At 40.9% G+C, this 16,391-nt stretch overlaps 1 protein-coding gene across 1 annotated transcript; it reads right to left on the bottom strand.

Annotated features, from left to right (window-relative positions):
* Window positions 1-6,242: 6,242 nt before the first annotated feature.
* On the bottom strand, window positions 6,243-14,329 carry LOC139576953 (ubiquitin-conjugating enzyme E2 G1-like). The gene is made up of 6 exons (XM_071403588.1): window positions 14,200-14,329; window positions 11,787-11,889; window positions 11,583-11,680; window positions 11,275-11,453; window positions 11,036-11,138; window positions 6,243-10,944 (listed from the first exon to the last, which is right to left on the bottom strand). Exons 1-5 carry the CDS (start codon window positions 14,240-14,242, stop codon window positions 11,052-11,054), a joined length of 510 nt encoding a protein of 169 aa, XP_071259689.1. The 5' UTR covers window positions 14,243-14,329; the 3' UTR covers window positions 6,243-10,944; window positions 11,036-11,051.
* Window positions 14,330-16,391: the final 2,062 nt, after the last annotated feature.

The following is a 16,391-nucleotide window of genomic DNA, read 5'->3' on the forward strand; positions in this document are numbered from 1 at the left end:
GGTCTATATTCTTAAAGTTAATATAACTTTCACACCGTTTCCTTCAATGACACACTTCATTTTGTTAGTCAAGTTCAAGTAACGTTAGCTACCACAATGTTGTATTTTTTGGTGCAGTCACTGCTTCTCACTCAGTTTGTCTGTCAGTTATGTGACGTCATGTCGATTGGTGCTGATATTGAGCTGGTGATCATAGAACTAACCGTGTGTTCCACGACACGCTAACAGAGTGGAACTGACCTTCCACAGAGTTGCATTATTTTCCAGAGAACGCATAGAGCCCCGAGTTGATTATCAATTTTATACCATTTGCCACTAGAAATGTGTTCATTTGCCACTATAAATGTGTTCAACATCCACTGAAGTAGATAGCAAGTTTACTAGATAGCTACAGTAGTTGCCGTGGTAACCAAACAGACTTGCTAGTTTAGCTAATCAAACCATCAGTCCTAGCTTGTTATTATGAAAATCGAATTCAATAATATCAATACTGTTTTCACTTCGACTTTTGCTTTCAAAAGCAGCTCAAACAAAACATGTAAAAATGAACTACAGCCATGAATTCTACTGTGCAAATATATCGTGCGTTATATGGAAATAATGCACGCCCTAGAATGCCCTTCAAGCCAATCAGAAAGGAATATTCAACAATGCCATGGTATAAAAATTTATATTTCTGTGATCAGTTATATTAGCTTTTGGATTATAGACATGCATAAATGTGCAACAAAATTAATTCTTATTTCTATGGTGCTGATGTTGTGCGCTAGTTAGGCTGACACCAGATCTCAAAGTCTTTCACATCAGCTACAAAACAGCAGGTAGCCTAGAGATAAGAATATGCTCAAACTCATACCATTACCTAACCCTTAAACTGAAAATGTAGAGTTATAAACAATTCATTACAATTAACCGTAATCATATATAAATAATGAACAGATATTAAATGTAGCCTGTAGTATTTACATGGTTAATAAACTACTGTATGTGATAGTGCTTATACACAGTCAGGGTTGGTAAGGTTCATTTCTAAATGTAATCCACTGTCTAAATTGTAATCAGTAACGTAATTTATGGATTACCCAAACTCAGTACTTTTGGATGACTTTCCCCTTAAAAGGCATTCGAAGAAGCCAAAAGGAACCATCAAATGCATTGTGTATCATCATAGCGGTATTTGATTTGTGGTCAGACTCGCTCAGGTGTAACAAATTTAAATGTGTGCCTTTTTTTCAATGCTGAATTTAATGTTATTGAGAAGAACTAAAAAGGTATCACTGTATTTTTTTCTCTCGTTAACATCCTTTCTGAATTTAAAAGTAATCATCATGTTCTTCAAAAGTATCTGTAATCTGTTACATTACCACCCAAAATATTGTAATCAGATTACAGATACTTTTGAAGAACTAGGTTGTTTTTTGTAATCTGTTACTCTCCAACCCTGCACAGTTTACAGGCAGACAAAAATGTATTTACCAATAAGGAGTATGAAAGTATTTTGAAATGTTCAATATTATACTACAGCTCAATACATTGTCAGATTAATTAAATGTTTAACTGGCTTAAATATAATTACTTAAAATGCCATCTTCTAACTCTGCACGTGACTGTTGGCAATCTTTGAGAGGATAACTTTAGAGTGCACTGTGGTGCCCTCCCTCTGTCCATACGGCTTGATCCTAGATCCAGAATCTCGCTCATTGTCCATCTTGAACGTGAGCTTTAAGTAGCGGATATCCAGTAGTATTTCTGATTCCATCCAAAGAGCTATGACGTAGGGGGGAAATATTTAATGAAAGATGGGCAATAGTTGGTCCATATTTATTTCTAAAGTAAGTACAGTTACAACACACCTGATTAAATACATCTGTGCAGCACATAAAGATAGTGTTGCTTCATCAGTCTTCTCACGTGATCGGTGCTGTGGACATTTGCAATGGTGAAGAGATAAAGTTTTTGTCCAGTTGTGAGGGTTGGACGCTGGAACATGATTACAATATTTAGTATAACACTACATTTAAATTGAGAAATATATTAATTATGGTATATGGTAAATAACTTGCGGACATGTTACCTGTAGAAATTATGCAGTCACCATGGACTTGGTGTGGTTTTCACCTGCTGGTTGTCAGAGACATTGAAATGTGCTGTCCTATGCGTCTCCACCCTGGCGTTTAGTTCCTTATACACGTGCTCAGTGTCTGTCATATACAGTGCACTCGGAAAGTATTCAGAACCCTTCTCTTTTTCCACATTTTGTTACATTACAGCCTTATTCTAAAATTGATTAAATAAAACAATTCCTCATCAATCTACACACAATACTCCATAATGACAAAGCGAAAACAGGTTTTTAGAAATTGTTGCAAATGTATTTAAAATAAAAAACAGAAATAGCTTATTTACTTAAGTATAAGTATTCAGACGCTTTGCTATGAGACTTCAAAATTGAGCTCAGGTGCATCCTGTTTCCATTGATCATCCTTGAGATGTTTCTGCAACTTGATTGGAGTCCACCTGTGGTCAGTTCAACAGAAAGGACATGATTTGGAAAGGCACACACCTGTCTATATAAGGTCCCACAGTTGACAGTGCATGTTAAAGCAAAAACCAAGCCATAAGTCGAAGGAATTGTCTGTAGAGCTTCGCCACAGGATTGTGTCGAGGCACAGATCTGGGGAAGGGTAACACAAAATGTGGAGCATTGAAGGTCCCCAAGAACACAGTGGCCTCCATTATTCTTAAATGGAATAAGTTTGGAACCACCAAGACTATTCCTAGAGCTGGTCACCCGACCAAACTGAGCAATTGGGGGAGAAGGGCCTTGGTCAGGGAAGTGACCAAGAACCCAAGCTCCAGATTTCCTCTGTGGAGATGGGAGAACATTCCAGAAGGACAACCATCTCTGCAGCACTCCACCAATCAGACCTTTATGGTAGAGTGGACAGACGGAAGCCACTCCTCAGTAAAAGGCATAACAGCCCGCTTGGAGTTTGCCAAAAGGCACCTAAAAGACTCTCAGATCATGAGAAACGAGATTCTCTGGTCAGATGAAACCAAGATTGAACTCTTTGGCCCGAATGCCAAACCTCAAGTCTGGAGAAAACCTGGCACCATCCCTACGGTGATGCATCGTGGTGGCAGCATCATGCTGTGGGGATGTTTTTCAGAGGCAGGGACTGAGAGACTAGTCAGGATTGAGGGAAAGATGAATGGAGCAAAGTACAGAGAGATCCTTGACGAAAACCTGCTCCAGAGCACTCAGGACCTCAGACTGGGGCGAAGGTTCACCTTCCAACAGGACAACGACCCTAAGAACACAGCTAAGACAATGCAGGAGTGGCTTCGGGACAACTCTCTGAATGTCCTAGAGTGGCCCAGCTAGAGCCCGGACAAGAACCCAATCAAACATCTCTGCAGAGACCTGAAAATAGCTGTGCAGCGGCACTCCCCATCCAACCTGACAGCTTGAGAGGATCTGCAGAGAATGGGAGAAACTCCCCAAATACAGGTGTGCCAAGCTTGTAGCGTCCTACCCAAGAAGATGCGAGGCTGTAATCGCTGCCAAAGGTGCTCCAACAAAGTACTGAGTAAAGGGGCTGAATACTTATGTAAATGTTATATATACAGTTGAAGTCAGAAGTTTACATACACCTTAGCCAAATACATTTAAACTCAGTTTTTCACAATTCCTGACATTTAATCAGAGTGAAAATTCCCTGTCTTAGGCCAGTTAGGATCACCACTTTATTTTAAGAATGTAAAATGTCAGAATAATAGTAGAGAGAATGATTCATCATCACATTCCCAGTGGGTCAGAAGTTTACATACACTCAATTAGTATTTGGTAGCATTACCTTTAAATTGTTTAACTCAAATATGTCAGGTAGCCTTCCACAAGCTTCCCACAATAAGTTGGGTGAATTTTGGCCCATTCCTCCTGACAGAGCTTGTGTAACTGAGTCAGGTTTGTAGGCCTCTTTGCTCGCACACGCTTTTTCAGTTCTGCCCACAAATTTTCTATAGGATTGAGGTCAGGGTTTGTGATGGCCACTCCAATATCTTGACTTTGTTGTCGTTAAGCCATTTTGCCACAGCTTTGGAAGTATGCTTGGGGTCATTGTCCATTTGGAAGACACATTTGCAACCAAGCTTCAACTTCCTGACTGTTGTCTTGAGATGTTGCTTCAATATATCCACATCATTTTCCTACCTCATGATTCCATCTATTTTGTGAAGTGCACCAGTCCCTCCTGCAGCAAAGCACCCCCACAACATGATGCTGCCACCCCCATGCTTCACGGTTGGGATGGTGTTCTTAGGCTTGCAAGCCTCCCCCTTTTTCCTCCAAACATAACGATGGTCATTATGGCCAAACAGTTCTATTTTTGTTTCATCAGACCAGAGGACATTTCTCTAAAAAGTACAATCTTTGTCCCCATGTGCAGTTGCAAACCCTAGTCTGGCATTTTTTATGGCGGTTTTGGAGCAGTGGCTTTTTCCTTGCTGAGCGGCCTTTCAGGCTATGTCGATATAGGTCTTGTTTTACTGTGGATATAGATACTTTTGTACCTGTTTCCTCCAGCATCTTCACAAGGTCCTTTGCTGTTGTTCTGGGATTGATTTGCACTTTGACACAAAAGTACATTCATCTCTAGGAGACAGAACGCGTCTCCTTCCTGAGCGGTATGATGGGGCCCATGGTGTTTATACTTGCGTACAATTGTTTGTACAGATGAACCTGGTACCTTCAGGCGTTTGGAAATTGCTCCCAAGGATGAACCAGACTTGTGGAGGTCTACACTTTTTTTTCCTGAGATCTTGGCTGATTTATTTAGATTTTCCCATGATGTCAAGCAAAGAGGCACTGAGTTTGAAGGTAGGCCTTGAAATACATCCACAGGTACACCTCCAATTAACTCAAATTTAGCCTATCAGAAGCTTCTACAGCCATGACATAATTTTCTGGAATTTTCCAAGCTGTTTAAAGGCACAGTCAACTTAGTGTATGTAAACTTCTGACCCACTGGAATTGTGATACAGTGAATTATAAGTGAAATAATCTGTCTGTAAACAATTGTTGGAAAAATGACTTGTGTCATGCACAAAGTAGATGCCCTAATCGACATGCTAAAACTATAGTTTGTTAACAAGAAATTTGTTAATGACTCCAACCTAAGTGTATGTAAACTTCCGACTTCAACTGTATATATATATATTTTTTTTATTAACTTGCAAAAATGTCCAAAAGCCTGTTTTGGCTTTGTCATTATGGGGTATTGTGTGTAGACGGGGGGGGGGAACTATTTAATCAATTTTAGAATAAGCCTGTAACGTAACAAAATGTGGAAAAAGGGATCTGAAGTCAAGGGATCTGAATACTCTCCGATTGCACTGTAGATGGGTGTGTTAATGAAGCATTGATCTGAATGATTCACACAATGTTTGTTTTCATTTTTGATTGAGTAACATGTTAATAGGTAGGCTATTAGCTCAATCATCAAGTGTTAGATTTATTCACCAAATTAACATTTAGATATGCCACAAACAACAATTTGAAAATATATGGACTCCTGTAGGCCTACCTCCTGGCTTCTGTGGCGTCTAATACACCACATGCAGGCTATTGCATTTCAGGTCTCAGTTTCACACTGTATTTGACACTCAAAACACCCTATAGTTTCAGACAATGCAAACATGCAATGCATAAGTTGAACAACCAGTAGGCTATACATACCCATATCTATGATTCTACATGTTATTGGACTCTGCAGACCTATAACAATGAAATAATAGAAACTTGACCTGAGCTGTTTACATTGAAGGCAATATTACAAAAGTTTGAATGTCATTAAAAACAGGTCTATACATATAAATTAAATTCATTACCATTCATTACAGAAGCATACAATCAGCTATTTTTGTAAGCCTACCTTGTTGCTAAAATGCAGCTACCACTGCGTTTTATCAGACAAATCCCTTTTATTTCCTTGACAAATGTAACCTGTTTTTCATGACTTTGTACTGACATTCTCTCGAGGTCAATTTTAATATTAGTGGTTACAAGTATCAAGCTTACAGAGCCATGGTCGCATGGCCAGGAGAGAATGTCCAGCCTTTGGGTGGATTCAGCGCAGCCTAGACAAGAGGTTATATAAAGTAATCTTGCCATCCGATTAGACTATCACTAGATCAATACAACTAAATTGGTCACATACAAATACAAAAAGACCAAAAGTATATGACAGTTAACACATTTTATTGAGCTCATGTCAAATACACATTGGATAAACAAAGTGGTAAAAACAACAAAAAGGGATAAGGTGATATATTAGGATTACTTGGATAAACACCATTGAGATTATCTGAGTGTATTGCTTCAATGTTTTAAAAATGCACTGAGTCTCTTCTGTAAATACAGTGATTAACAGTCTGAGGTGGTCATGTTAGCAAATCTAGAGGAAAAAGGTCATTTACGAGTCATAAAGCCTACACAGTACCATACATTTTACATCATTTGTCACATCCAATCATATGAATACCTGCATTTGTATGCAATCCTAGCATAGCTAATTTGTTAGTAAGTAAACCTGCAAACATGATTGTATGTGTCATTAGTTGTTAGTTTAAGTATTGGTCAAGGCTATGACATTGATGATGATGATGATTTGGTGTAGGCTTTATGGTGGCTCTAATGAAAAGAACACTATCAAAGCAAAGTAGGATTATCAAGCCTATGGCAAAGCCCCCCACCACAATTGAAATATTGATTGTTGTGCATAATCTTAAATTAAATCAACATGCACCATAATTGTCCATATTAATTCACAATAACACTTGATTCCAGATTACTATGAATTTTCATTCCTTTTCACATATCAACGAGAACATGGAAAACATACAGCTGTCTGGGTTTTCCGTGCATTGGCAAGATAGAACAGCTGCCTCCGGGTTAGAGAAGGTGTGGCGGTCTGTGTCTATTTGTCAATAACAGCTGGTGCATGAGATCTAATATTAATGAACTCTTGAGGTTTTGCTCCCCTGAGGTAGAGTATCTCATGATAAGCTGTAGACCACACTATTTACCAAGAGAATATTCATCTATATTTTTCGTAGCTGTCTATTTACCGCCACAAACCGATGCTGGCACTAAGACGGCCCTCAACGAGCTGTATTAGGCCATAAGCAAACAAGAAAATGCTCATCCAGTGGTGGCGCTCCTAGTGGCCGCGGACTTTAATGCAGGGAAACTTAAATCCGTTTTAACTAATTTCTACCAGCGTATCAAATGTGAAACCAGAGGGGAAAAACCTCTGGACCACCTTTACTCCACACACAGAGACGTGCACAAAGCTCTGACTCGCCCTCCATTTAGCAAATCTGACCAGTTCCGGGATTCTTCCGGTGGCGTGAGGAGTACACCACATCAGTCACTGGCTAAATCAATAAATGCATCGATGATGTCGTCCCCACGGCGACCGTATGTACATACCCCAACCAGAAGCCATGGATTACAGGCAACATCCACACTGAGCTAAAGGGTAGCGCTGCCGCATTCAAGGAGCGGGACTCTAACCCGGACGCTTGTAAGAAATCCCGCTATGCCCTCCGACGAACCATCAAACAGACAAAGTGTCAATACAGGACTAAGATCGAATCGTACTACACCGGCTTTGACGCTCGTCGGATGTGGCAGGGCTCCAAACTACTATGGACTACAAAGGAAAGCACAGCCGTGACACAAGCCTACCAGACAAGCTAAATAACTTTTATGCACACTTCGAGGCAAGCAACACTGAAGCATGCATGAGAGTACCAGCTGTTCCGGATGACTGTGTGATCACACTCTTCGTAGCCGATGTGCGTAAGACCTTTAAACAGGTCAGCATTCACAAGGCCGCAGGGTCAGATGGATTACCAGGACGTGTACTGCGAGCATGCGCTGACCAACTGGCAAGTATCTTTACTGATATTTTCAACCTGTCCCTGACCGAGTCTGTAATACCAACATGTTTCAAGCAGACCACCATAGTCCCTGTGCCGAAGAACACCAAGGTAACCTGCCTAAATGACTACCGACCCGTAGCACTCACGTCTGTAGTCATGAAGTGCTTTGAAAGGCTGGTCGTGGCTCACATAAACACCATTATCCCAGAAACCCTAGACCCACTCAAATTTGCATACCGCCCCAACAGATCCACAGATCAACCAATCAAATTTATTTATAAAGCCCTTCTTACATCAGCTGATGTCACAAAGTGCTGTACAGAAACCCAGCCTAAAACCCCAAACAGCAAGCAATGCAGGTGTAGAAGCACGGTGGCTAGGAAAAACTCCCAGATGACGCACTATTGCACTCCACACTGCCCTTTCCCACCTGGACAAAAAGGATCACCTATGTGAGAATGCTATTCATTGACTACAGCTCAGCGTTCAACACCATAGTGCCCTCAAAGCTCATCACTAAGCTAAGGACCCTGTGACTAAACACCTCCCTCTGCAACTGGATCCTGGACTTCCTGACAGGGAGCCCCTAGGTGGTAAGAGGTGGTAACAACACATCCACCACAGTGATCCTCAACATGGGGGCCCCTCAGGGGTGTGCGTGCTCAGTCCCCTCCTGTACTCCCTGTTCACCCATGACTGCATGGCTAAGCACAACTCCAACACCATCATTAAGTTTGCCGACGACACAACATTGGTAGGCCTGATCACCAACAACGATGAGACAGCCTATAGGGAGGAGGTGAGAGACCTGGCAGTGTGGTGCCAGGACAACAACCTCTCCCTCAATGTGATCAAGACAAAGGAGATGATCGTGGACTACCGGAAAAGGAGGACCGAGCAGGCCCCCATTCTCATCGACAGGGTTGTAGTGGAGCAGGTTGACACTTCCTTGGTGTCCACATCACCAACGAACTGTCATGGTCCAAACACACCAAGACAGTCGTGAAGAGGGCACGACAATGCCTATTCCCCCTCAGGAGACTGAAAAGATTTGGCATGGGTCCTAAGATCCTCAAAAAGTTCTACAGCTGCACCATCGAGAGCATCACCACTTTGTATGGCAACTGCTCGGCCTCCAACCACAAAGCAATATAGAGGGTCAAAGCTTCCTGCCATCCAGGACCTCTATACCAGACAGTGTCAGAGGAAGGCCCTAAAAATTGCCAAAGACTCCAGCCACCCTAGCCATAGACTGATCTCTCGCTACCGCACGGCAAGCTGTACCGGAGCACCAAGTCTAGGTCCAAAAGGCTTCCTAACAGCTTCTAACCCCAAGCCATAAGACTCCTGGACAGCTAACCCCCCCCCCCCCCCCCATTTTTACACTGCTGCTACTCTCTGCTTATTATCTATGCATAGTCACTTTAACTCAACCTACATGTACATATTACCTCAATTATATGTACATGATCAATTATTATCAATTACCTTGACTAACCTGTACCCCCTCACATTGACTCTGTACCAGTACCCCCTGTATATAGCCTCGCTACTGTTATTTTATTGTTGCTCTTTAATTATTTGTTATTTTTATTTATTGTTTACTTCAGTTTATTTTAGTAAATACTTTAACACTTTTTCTTAACTGCATTGTTGGTTAAGGGTTTGTAAGTAAGCATTTCACTCTAAGGTCTACACCTGTTGTATTTGGCGCATGTGACAAAATTTGATTTGATCAACAATCCAACAGCAAAATCCCATATAATAAGACAAAACAACTCTAGATGCCTTCGGCATATTGTGAACTGTTTTAACTAATGGTGTAATTGCATGCCTACTCTTGTTCACCAAGAGTAAACAGATGGTATATGGCAGTTATTATCATGAGACTTTTGATAGTCCTTAGAGCAAAGAAAAACATGTTGTCCACAAGAGGCTGCACCCATAACTAAAAATTAGACTGCCTTAGTTTGAGGCGTTTGTAATCATATCATCTGAATACACATATCAGAATATAAATCTTGGGGTAATTGTGAATTGTACAAGATCTGAATAAATAATAATTGTACACATGCACCAATAAGCCAAATGTGCCACCCATCACCCAGAAACAACCTCAGAGGGTCAAGTTCTATGTCAATGCCACTTACAGCTCCCATGTAACACTAGACTAAGAACAAATAAAACATCCATAAAACCTGAAAACAAATGTGTAATCCTTTTAAATTGAGGTAAATTCAGATGCCAGCAAACCGGTATATCCACTGAATAATCATAGCTTCAGTCTTAACATAACTTTTTGGTTGGTTCAGAAAGTTTCATTAAAACGGAGTGAGTAGGACCTCAGAGACTTGACTGTGACATGATTGGTAGCAGACATTGTGATTATCTGGGTAAAGGACCCAGTCAACAAGCACACTCACAAACCCTCCAGGGAGAGAAAAACCACCACGAGAGAGTAGAACTAACATTAGGCAAGAGGGATCAAATGATTGTGGAACGACAAAAACATGTTTGACAAGGTTTTGCAGGCAGGCCGACATTATGTAAAGGTGATTGTGAGGATGGGACACTTGGTGAGAACCTAATAACGAGAAGAACTTTCACGTGTTTTAAATTCTTCAAGCACAACAAACAAATTGCATAAGAAACCTGATACGGAGTAGAAAAACTGTTCAGCAGCAGATAAAAAAAGCAAGCTAATTTACAGTAGTGACATCTTACATCATTGCAACCCTGTACATGTGACTATTAAACTTTAAATCTAATCTATATTTTTCCAAAATAAATACAATTAAATTTAGAATTCCAGTTAGGAAATGGAGGGAAATTTTCACTGGTAGGTTTCTCACATTCATTCCTCTTACGAAAAACAACGACTTCTCAGAAAAAAAATGAAAAAGTGTCTGACCAACCAAATCCCTTGAATGGCAAAAGAAGGGGTGCTAAAGCCTTTTGCTGAACTGACTATTTTCCTTCTGAACCCATGTCCTTTAGCTGGATGGAAGAGAGGAAAAACAGAACATTACAAAATACTAACTGCATTTCTTCCAATAGCAATAAGACTGGGTGTATGTTGCTTACTCACCCATTGAGTTTGGGTTCTAGTCAAATGCCATCTCCTGGCTTTTCCGTACACAGCAAGCCACCTTCCTCTTGAATTCACCATTTGGATCCTCCCTCCACTCTTTCTGTGGGACCAGCGCAAACTCAATTTCAAAATCTCAAGAGCACAGTTGTCCTTGTCACTTTAACACAGGTTCTGGACGTACTTGGCTACTGTAACACACAAAGTCTGTGTTAAATACATGTATTATTACAACTCACCGCAGCATCCACATTAGCAGGCGATTCACTGTTTGGGTCGGCCAGCATGGAGATTACACTGATCATAATCGTCTCTACAGTGTGGATAGGAAGCCAACGTTCCTCTGGCTTCTCATAGCCAAACTTGTCCTCTCCTGGCTCATGCAGAATTGAGATACATACATCGCCATTCTTTGCCACTAAGAAAGAGATGAAAAGTCATTATATACATTGGCAAACATGGTAGGAGACACATAAATCCCACTAATGAATATAAAATATTATAGTGCTAGGTTTAGTAGGGCTCAAAGTGTTAACAGTGTGTTTACCATTAGGATGCCAGATTTCAGTGATGAACTTCAACTTGGGAGGCTGTAGAGGATAATCATAGGGAAAGGTCAGGTATGCTTTAAAAAAACCTCCTTCGCTGTAATAGAGAGAACAGAGAAAGCAAAGCAGTTATCCCCATCTGAGAGTACTTTTAAAATATGTACTCCTCTTCTTTCAGAATACCAACCTATGTCTTAACTTACAAAAGGGTGTCTTGTGGCCCTATGATGACAACCTCCCATTTGTATATATCGTCATCGTCTATTAGGCCAGCTGAAAAGCCCTCCACTGGGTTCTTGTTGAGTTCTGAAATAGAAAGACACAAGGTAACAAAATGCAATAAACTAACAAAAAAAAATCACAGAAAAGTGGAATGCTGTGTAGACAATGAGTGACAGGTACCTATTATCAGTAGTGCCAATTGAAAATATATGTTGCCCACATCAGGTGCACATAACTATCCATTGGCTGAAATAATGTGCATGATGTCTGACAACCGCCGATACTAAGAAAAGATAAGTTAAACCTATTTTCTAAAATACAGAAAGGGAGGGGGTTAGTGTACAATTTAATTAAAAACTTATATATCAGGGATCCCCAACTGGTGGCCCCCGAGTTGGTTTTATTTGAGCCCCCCCCAAAAAATAAACACCAGGAAATCAGTTTCAACTATTCCCACACATAATAGAGATACATATGTGATCGTATACAAATGTAAGCAGGGTTTGAAATTATCATGTTTTTGTGAAATATATCTATTTGGGCTACTTGCAGTCAATTTGCAGTCTACAAATTATTTGTAATTACACTACATGACCAAAAGTATTTGGACATCTGCTTGTTGAACATCTCATTCCAAAATCATGGGCATTAATATGGAGTTGGTCCCCCCTTTGCTGATATAACAGTCTCCACTCTTCTGGGAAGGCTTTCCACTAGATGTTGGAACATTGCTGCGGGGACTTGCTTCCATTCAGCCACAAGAGCATTAGTGAGGTCGGGCACCGATGTTGGGCAATTTGGCCTGGCTCGCAGTCGGCGTTCCAATTCATCCCAAAGGTGTTCGATGGGGTTGAGGTCAGGGATCTGTGCAAGCCAGTCAAGTTCTTCCACACCGATCTCGACAAACCATTTCTATATGGACCTCGCTTTGTGCACGGGGGCATTGTCATGCTGAAACAGGAAATGGCCTTCCCCAAACTGTTGCCACAAAGTTGGAAGCACAGAATCGTCTAGAATATCATTGTATGCTGTAGCATTAAGATTTCCCTTCACTGGAACTAAGGGGCCTAGCCCGAACTATGAAAAACAGCCCCAGACCATTATTACTCTGCCACCAAACTTTACAGTTGGCATTATGCATTGGGGTAAGTAGCGTTCTCCTGGCATCTACCAAATCCAGATTCGTCTGTTGGACTGTCAGATGGTGAAGTGTGATACATCACTCCACAGAACACGTTTCCACTGCTCCAGAGACCAATGGCGGGGAGCTGTTGACATTGCGCATGGTGAACTTAGGCTTGTGTGCAGTTGCTCAGCAATGGAAACCCATTTCATGAAGCTCCCAACGATCAGTTCTTGTGCTGACGTTGCTTCCAGAGGCAATTTGGAACTCGGTAGTGAGTGTTGCAACCGAGGACAGATGATTTTTACACGCTTCAGCGGTCCCGTTCTGTGAGCTTGTGTGACCTATCACTTCGCGGCTGAGCCGTTGTTGCTCCTAGACTTTCCACTTCACAATAACAGCACTTACAGTTGACCTGTGCTGCTCTATGTGCCACGTTGACAGTCACTGAGCTCTTCAGTAAGGCCATTCTACTGCCAATGTTTGTCTATGGAGATTGCATGGCGGTGTGCTCGATTTTATACACCTGTCAGCAAAGGGTGTAACTGAAATAGCCGAATCCACTAATTTGAAGGGGTGTCCACATACACTATATATACAATGTTCCCGGCCTGCAAGACCAGCAGCTCAATAAAAAAATCGTCCCGCTGCTGAATCTAGTTTATGATCCCTGGTGTATATGCTAGCTGTTAACAGCTAATGGAGTTTGCTACAGTGATGCCATTGGCAGAACCAGCTAATAATTATGTGATGTTCCCACCACTGACAGATGGGTATGGGGCTGATTATTCCTTTGTTATCTTGTCAGCTAGGTAGTAGCCTATAGCAAGCCAGATCATGTAAATCGCTAACTAGGGTTGTGATTTACAGCAAACAGAGGTTGGTATAAGATTAGATTACGGCTAGATAACGCTAGTTATTTCCACCATAACTCGAATCAGTAACAAAAGGTTGATTTTCTAGGTAAGTTAACCTGGTGACGTTCTCACTGACAGTCAAAATGCTAATGATAGCTAACCTTAGTTCGCCAGTTTCGACTTGTTCAATGGATAACCTTAGATGGGGCTAGTGAAGTTGAATTCAGTCATCTTAACAAATATGATGAATTAGCGGAAAAAATATCTATAATGTGTTTTACAGCCGAGATAATTGGATCGCGCTAATGTAATATAAACAAACAATCATGACTGCAGTCGAGGAAGCCCGGCCATGGAAAGTTAGCTAGGCTAGCTTGGGGTTTCTTTTTTTCTTTTTTTGAATCTTTGGCTTACCTGCCAATTGCTTTCGAAGAAGTAGTGCTGATTGTTCAGTCATGGTATGTGGGCTTCAACAAAAATAAATGTTTCGCCAACTAGACCAGTACAGTGGACGCGTCATAATACCCATAAAACCTAGCGGTAAAACCCGGTCATGCTTCCAATCGTTTTTTCCCCATTCATTTTTGCATCTGGAATTTTAGAACTACTTCATATAAGGTCTGTGTTTCGTGTAGACTTGCCCTGGCGGACGTTTTGAATGCCATGTAATTCTCTCTCGGTCAAGTAGAATATTCTCAATAGATTGGCCTGAATTTACTCCCCCAAAAATCTAAATGCTGATTAACAACAGAGAAGAGACCTCAGCAAGACTACACATTCCTGCAGAAAGCCATGAATTTGCATCCCTTTCTCTGTTTTAGCTAGCCACTGACTACACTTTAGCTAGCTAGTTAGCAGAGCAGTAGATCAAAAAATGGTTGTTTTACTTAGCCTAGATAATTGTTTGCACAGTATGTGACGTTGGTGTCTTTCAGACCTTATGGCATTTTTCATGTATGAGCATAAGAACATTAAAAGGGGAGAAGACCACTAAAAGTCTGGCCATGTGGAGAGGGGCAATTTACCGGTTTGCGTTTGGTCAGGGCCAACATGAGGGATATAGTTTGTGTGTCAGTGAGTCTAGCTATTAAGTTAAGTTTGAGCATCATAGCAATAATGTTTTCTATACAGTGGTCAACATTCTACAAGGAAGGAGCCACTTAATCAATTATATAATCATTAACCAGATTACCCCAGATACCAGACTGATGAGTGATAACTCAGTACTAGAATGTTGTCATTGATGAGAATGGATCCAAAAAATATATATTCAAAATTGACTTTGTTTAGACATCCAGCCTGTATTGTAGTTTCATGACCAGAGACAAATCTTCAAAGGCACAGTATTTATTTATCCTGAGTGGTACATGCATTCACACAGTCTTGATTTATAGGATCCTTCCCACTGTATGATTGATATGTCAAGTGATAAAATCCCAAGTTATCAATTAAGTTTATGGAAAAACTGCAATTATCCTCGTGAAAATTACAGTTTATTAAATATTCTATAGCTGTAATGTCATCAATCAAATCAAACTTGATTTATATAGCACATTTCTCACAACAAACAAATTTCAAGGTGTTCACTGTCATTGGATGGGGTGTTGTCTGTAAAGTGGGGCACAGATAACGAAGAGGAGTGCATCAAGGCATTCGAAATTGCTACAGGGATGGATGTGCAGGAGTCAGGGCTTTGGCTCACAGGGTCTGGGATCCTGGGTGCCTCACCGGAGTGTCGGATGGGCACCACAGCAGTGGTGGAGGTTAAGTGTCCCTATGGTGCAAGGGACCTTACCATTGAAGAGGCAGGGAAGTCTAAGGATTTCTATATCGAGGAGGGAGTGTATTACAGTCTCCGTAAAGACCATCCTTACTGGCATCAAGTCCAAAGTCAACTCCACATTACTGGAAGGGACACCTGCTTCTTTGTTGTGTGAACAACCATAACCTCCTTCACCAAAGCCATTATGCTATAAATTGTTATTTTATGGTTGTAAGTGATCAAATGAACTAGCAAGTATTTCATATTTGGCAATTACTACTTCAGTAGGGTATACACTTTATTCAGTGACCTTAGGTATAGAAACTTTTTGATCTGATCAACACATTGTTCAAAAAGAATTATGAACTGCAATTGCTAAATAATTCCAATAGATGGCAGCGTAAGACCACGAATGACATTTCAAAAGATTATTTTTCTCCCATCTGGCCAGCCGGACCTACTTACCTACCTGGCCGCCAGACCTAGCTGCTCGGCCGACCAGACCTAACTACCTGGCCGAAATAGCATGCAACCAAAGACTATATGTCCCATGATTTTCAAAAGATGGTCACTCATGACTTTACAGGTATTAGGCCTGTGTTGCTTTTGGAAGAGCAAAACATATATATTATACTGAACAAAAATATAAAGGCAAAATGTAAAGTGTTGGTCTCATGTTTCATGAGCTGAAATAAAAGATCCCAGAAATGTTCCATATGCACAAAAAGCTAAAAATGTGCAGTTTTGTCACACAACACAATGCCACAGATGTCTTAAGTTTTGAGGGAGTATACATTTGCCAAGCTGACTACAGGAATGTCCACCAGAGCTGTTGCCAGAGAAT

The sequence above is a fragment of the Salvelinus alpinus genome, chromosome 5 (assembly GCF_045679555.1).
Source record: "Salvelinus alpinus chromosome 5, SLU_Salpinus.1, whole genome shotgun sequence".
Taxonomy (NCBI): Eukaryota; Metazoa; Chordata; class Actinopteri; order Salmoniformes; family Salmonidae; genus Salvelinus; species Salvelinus alpinus.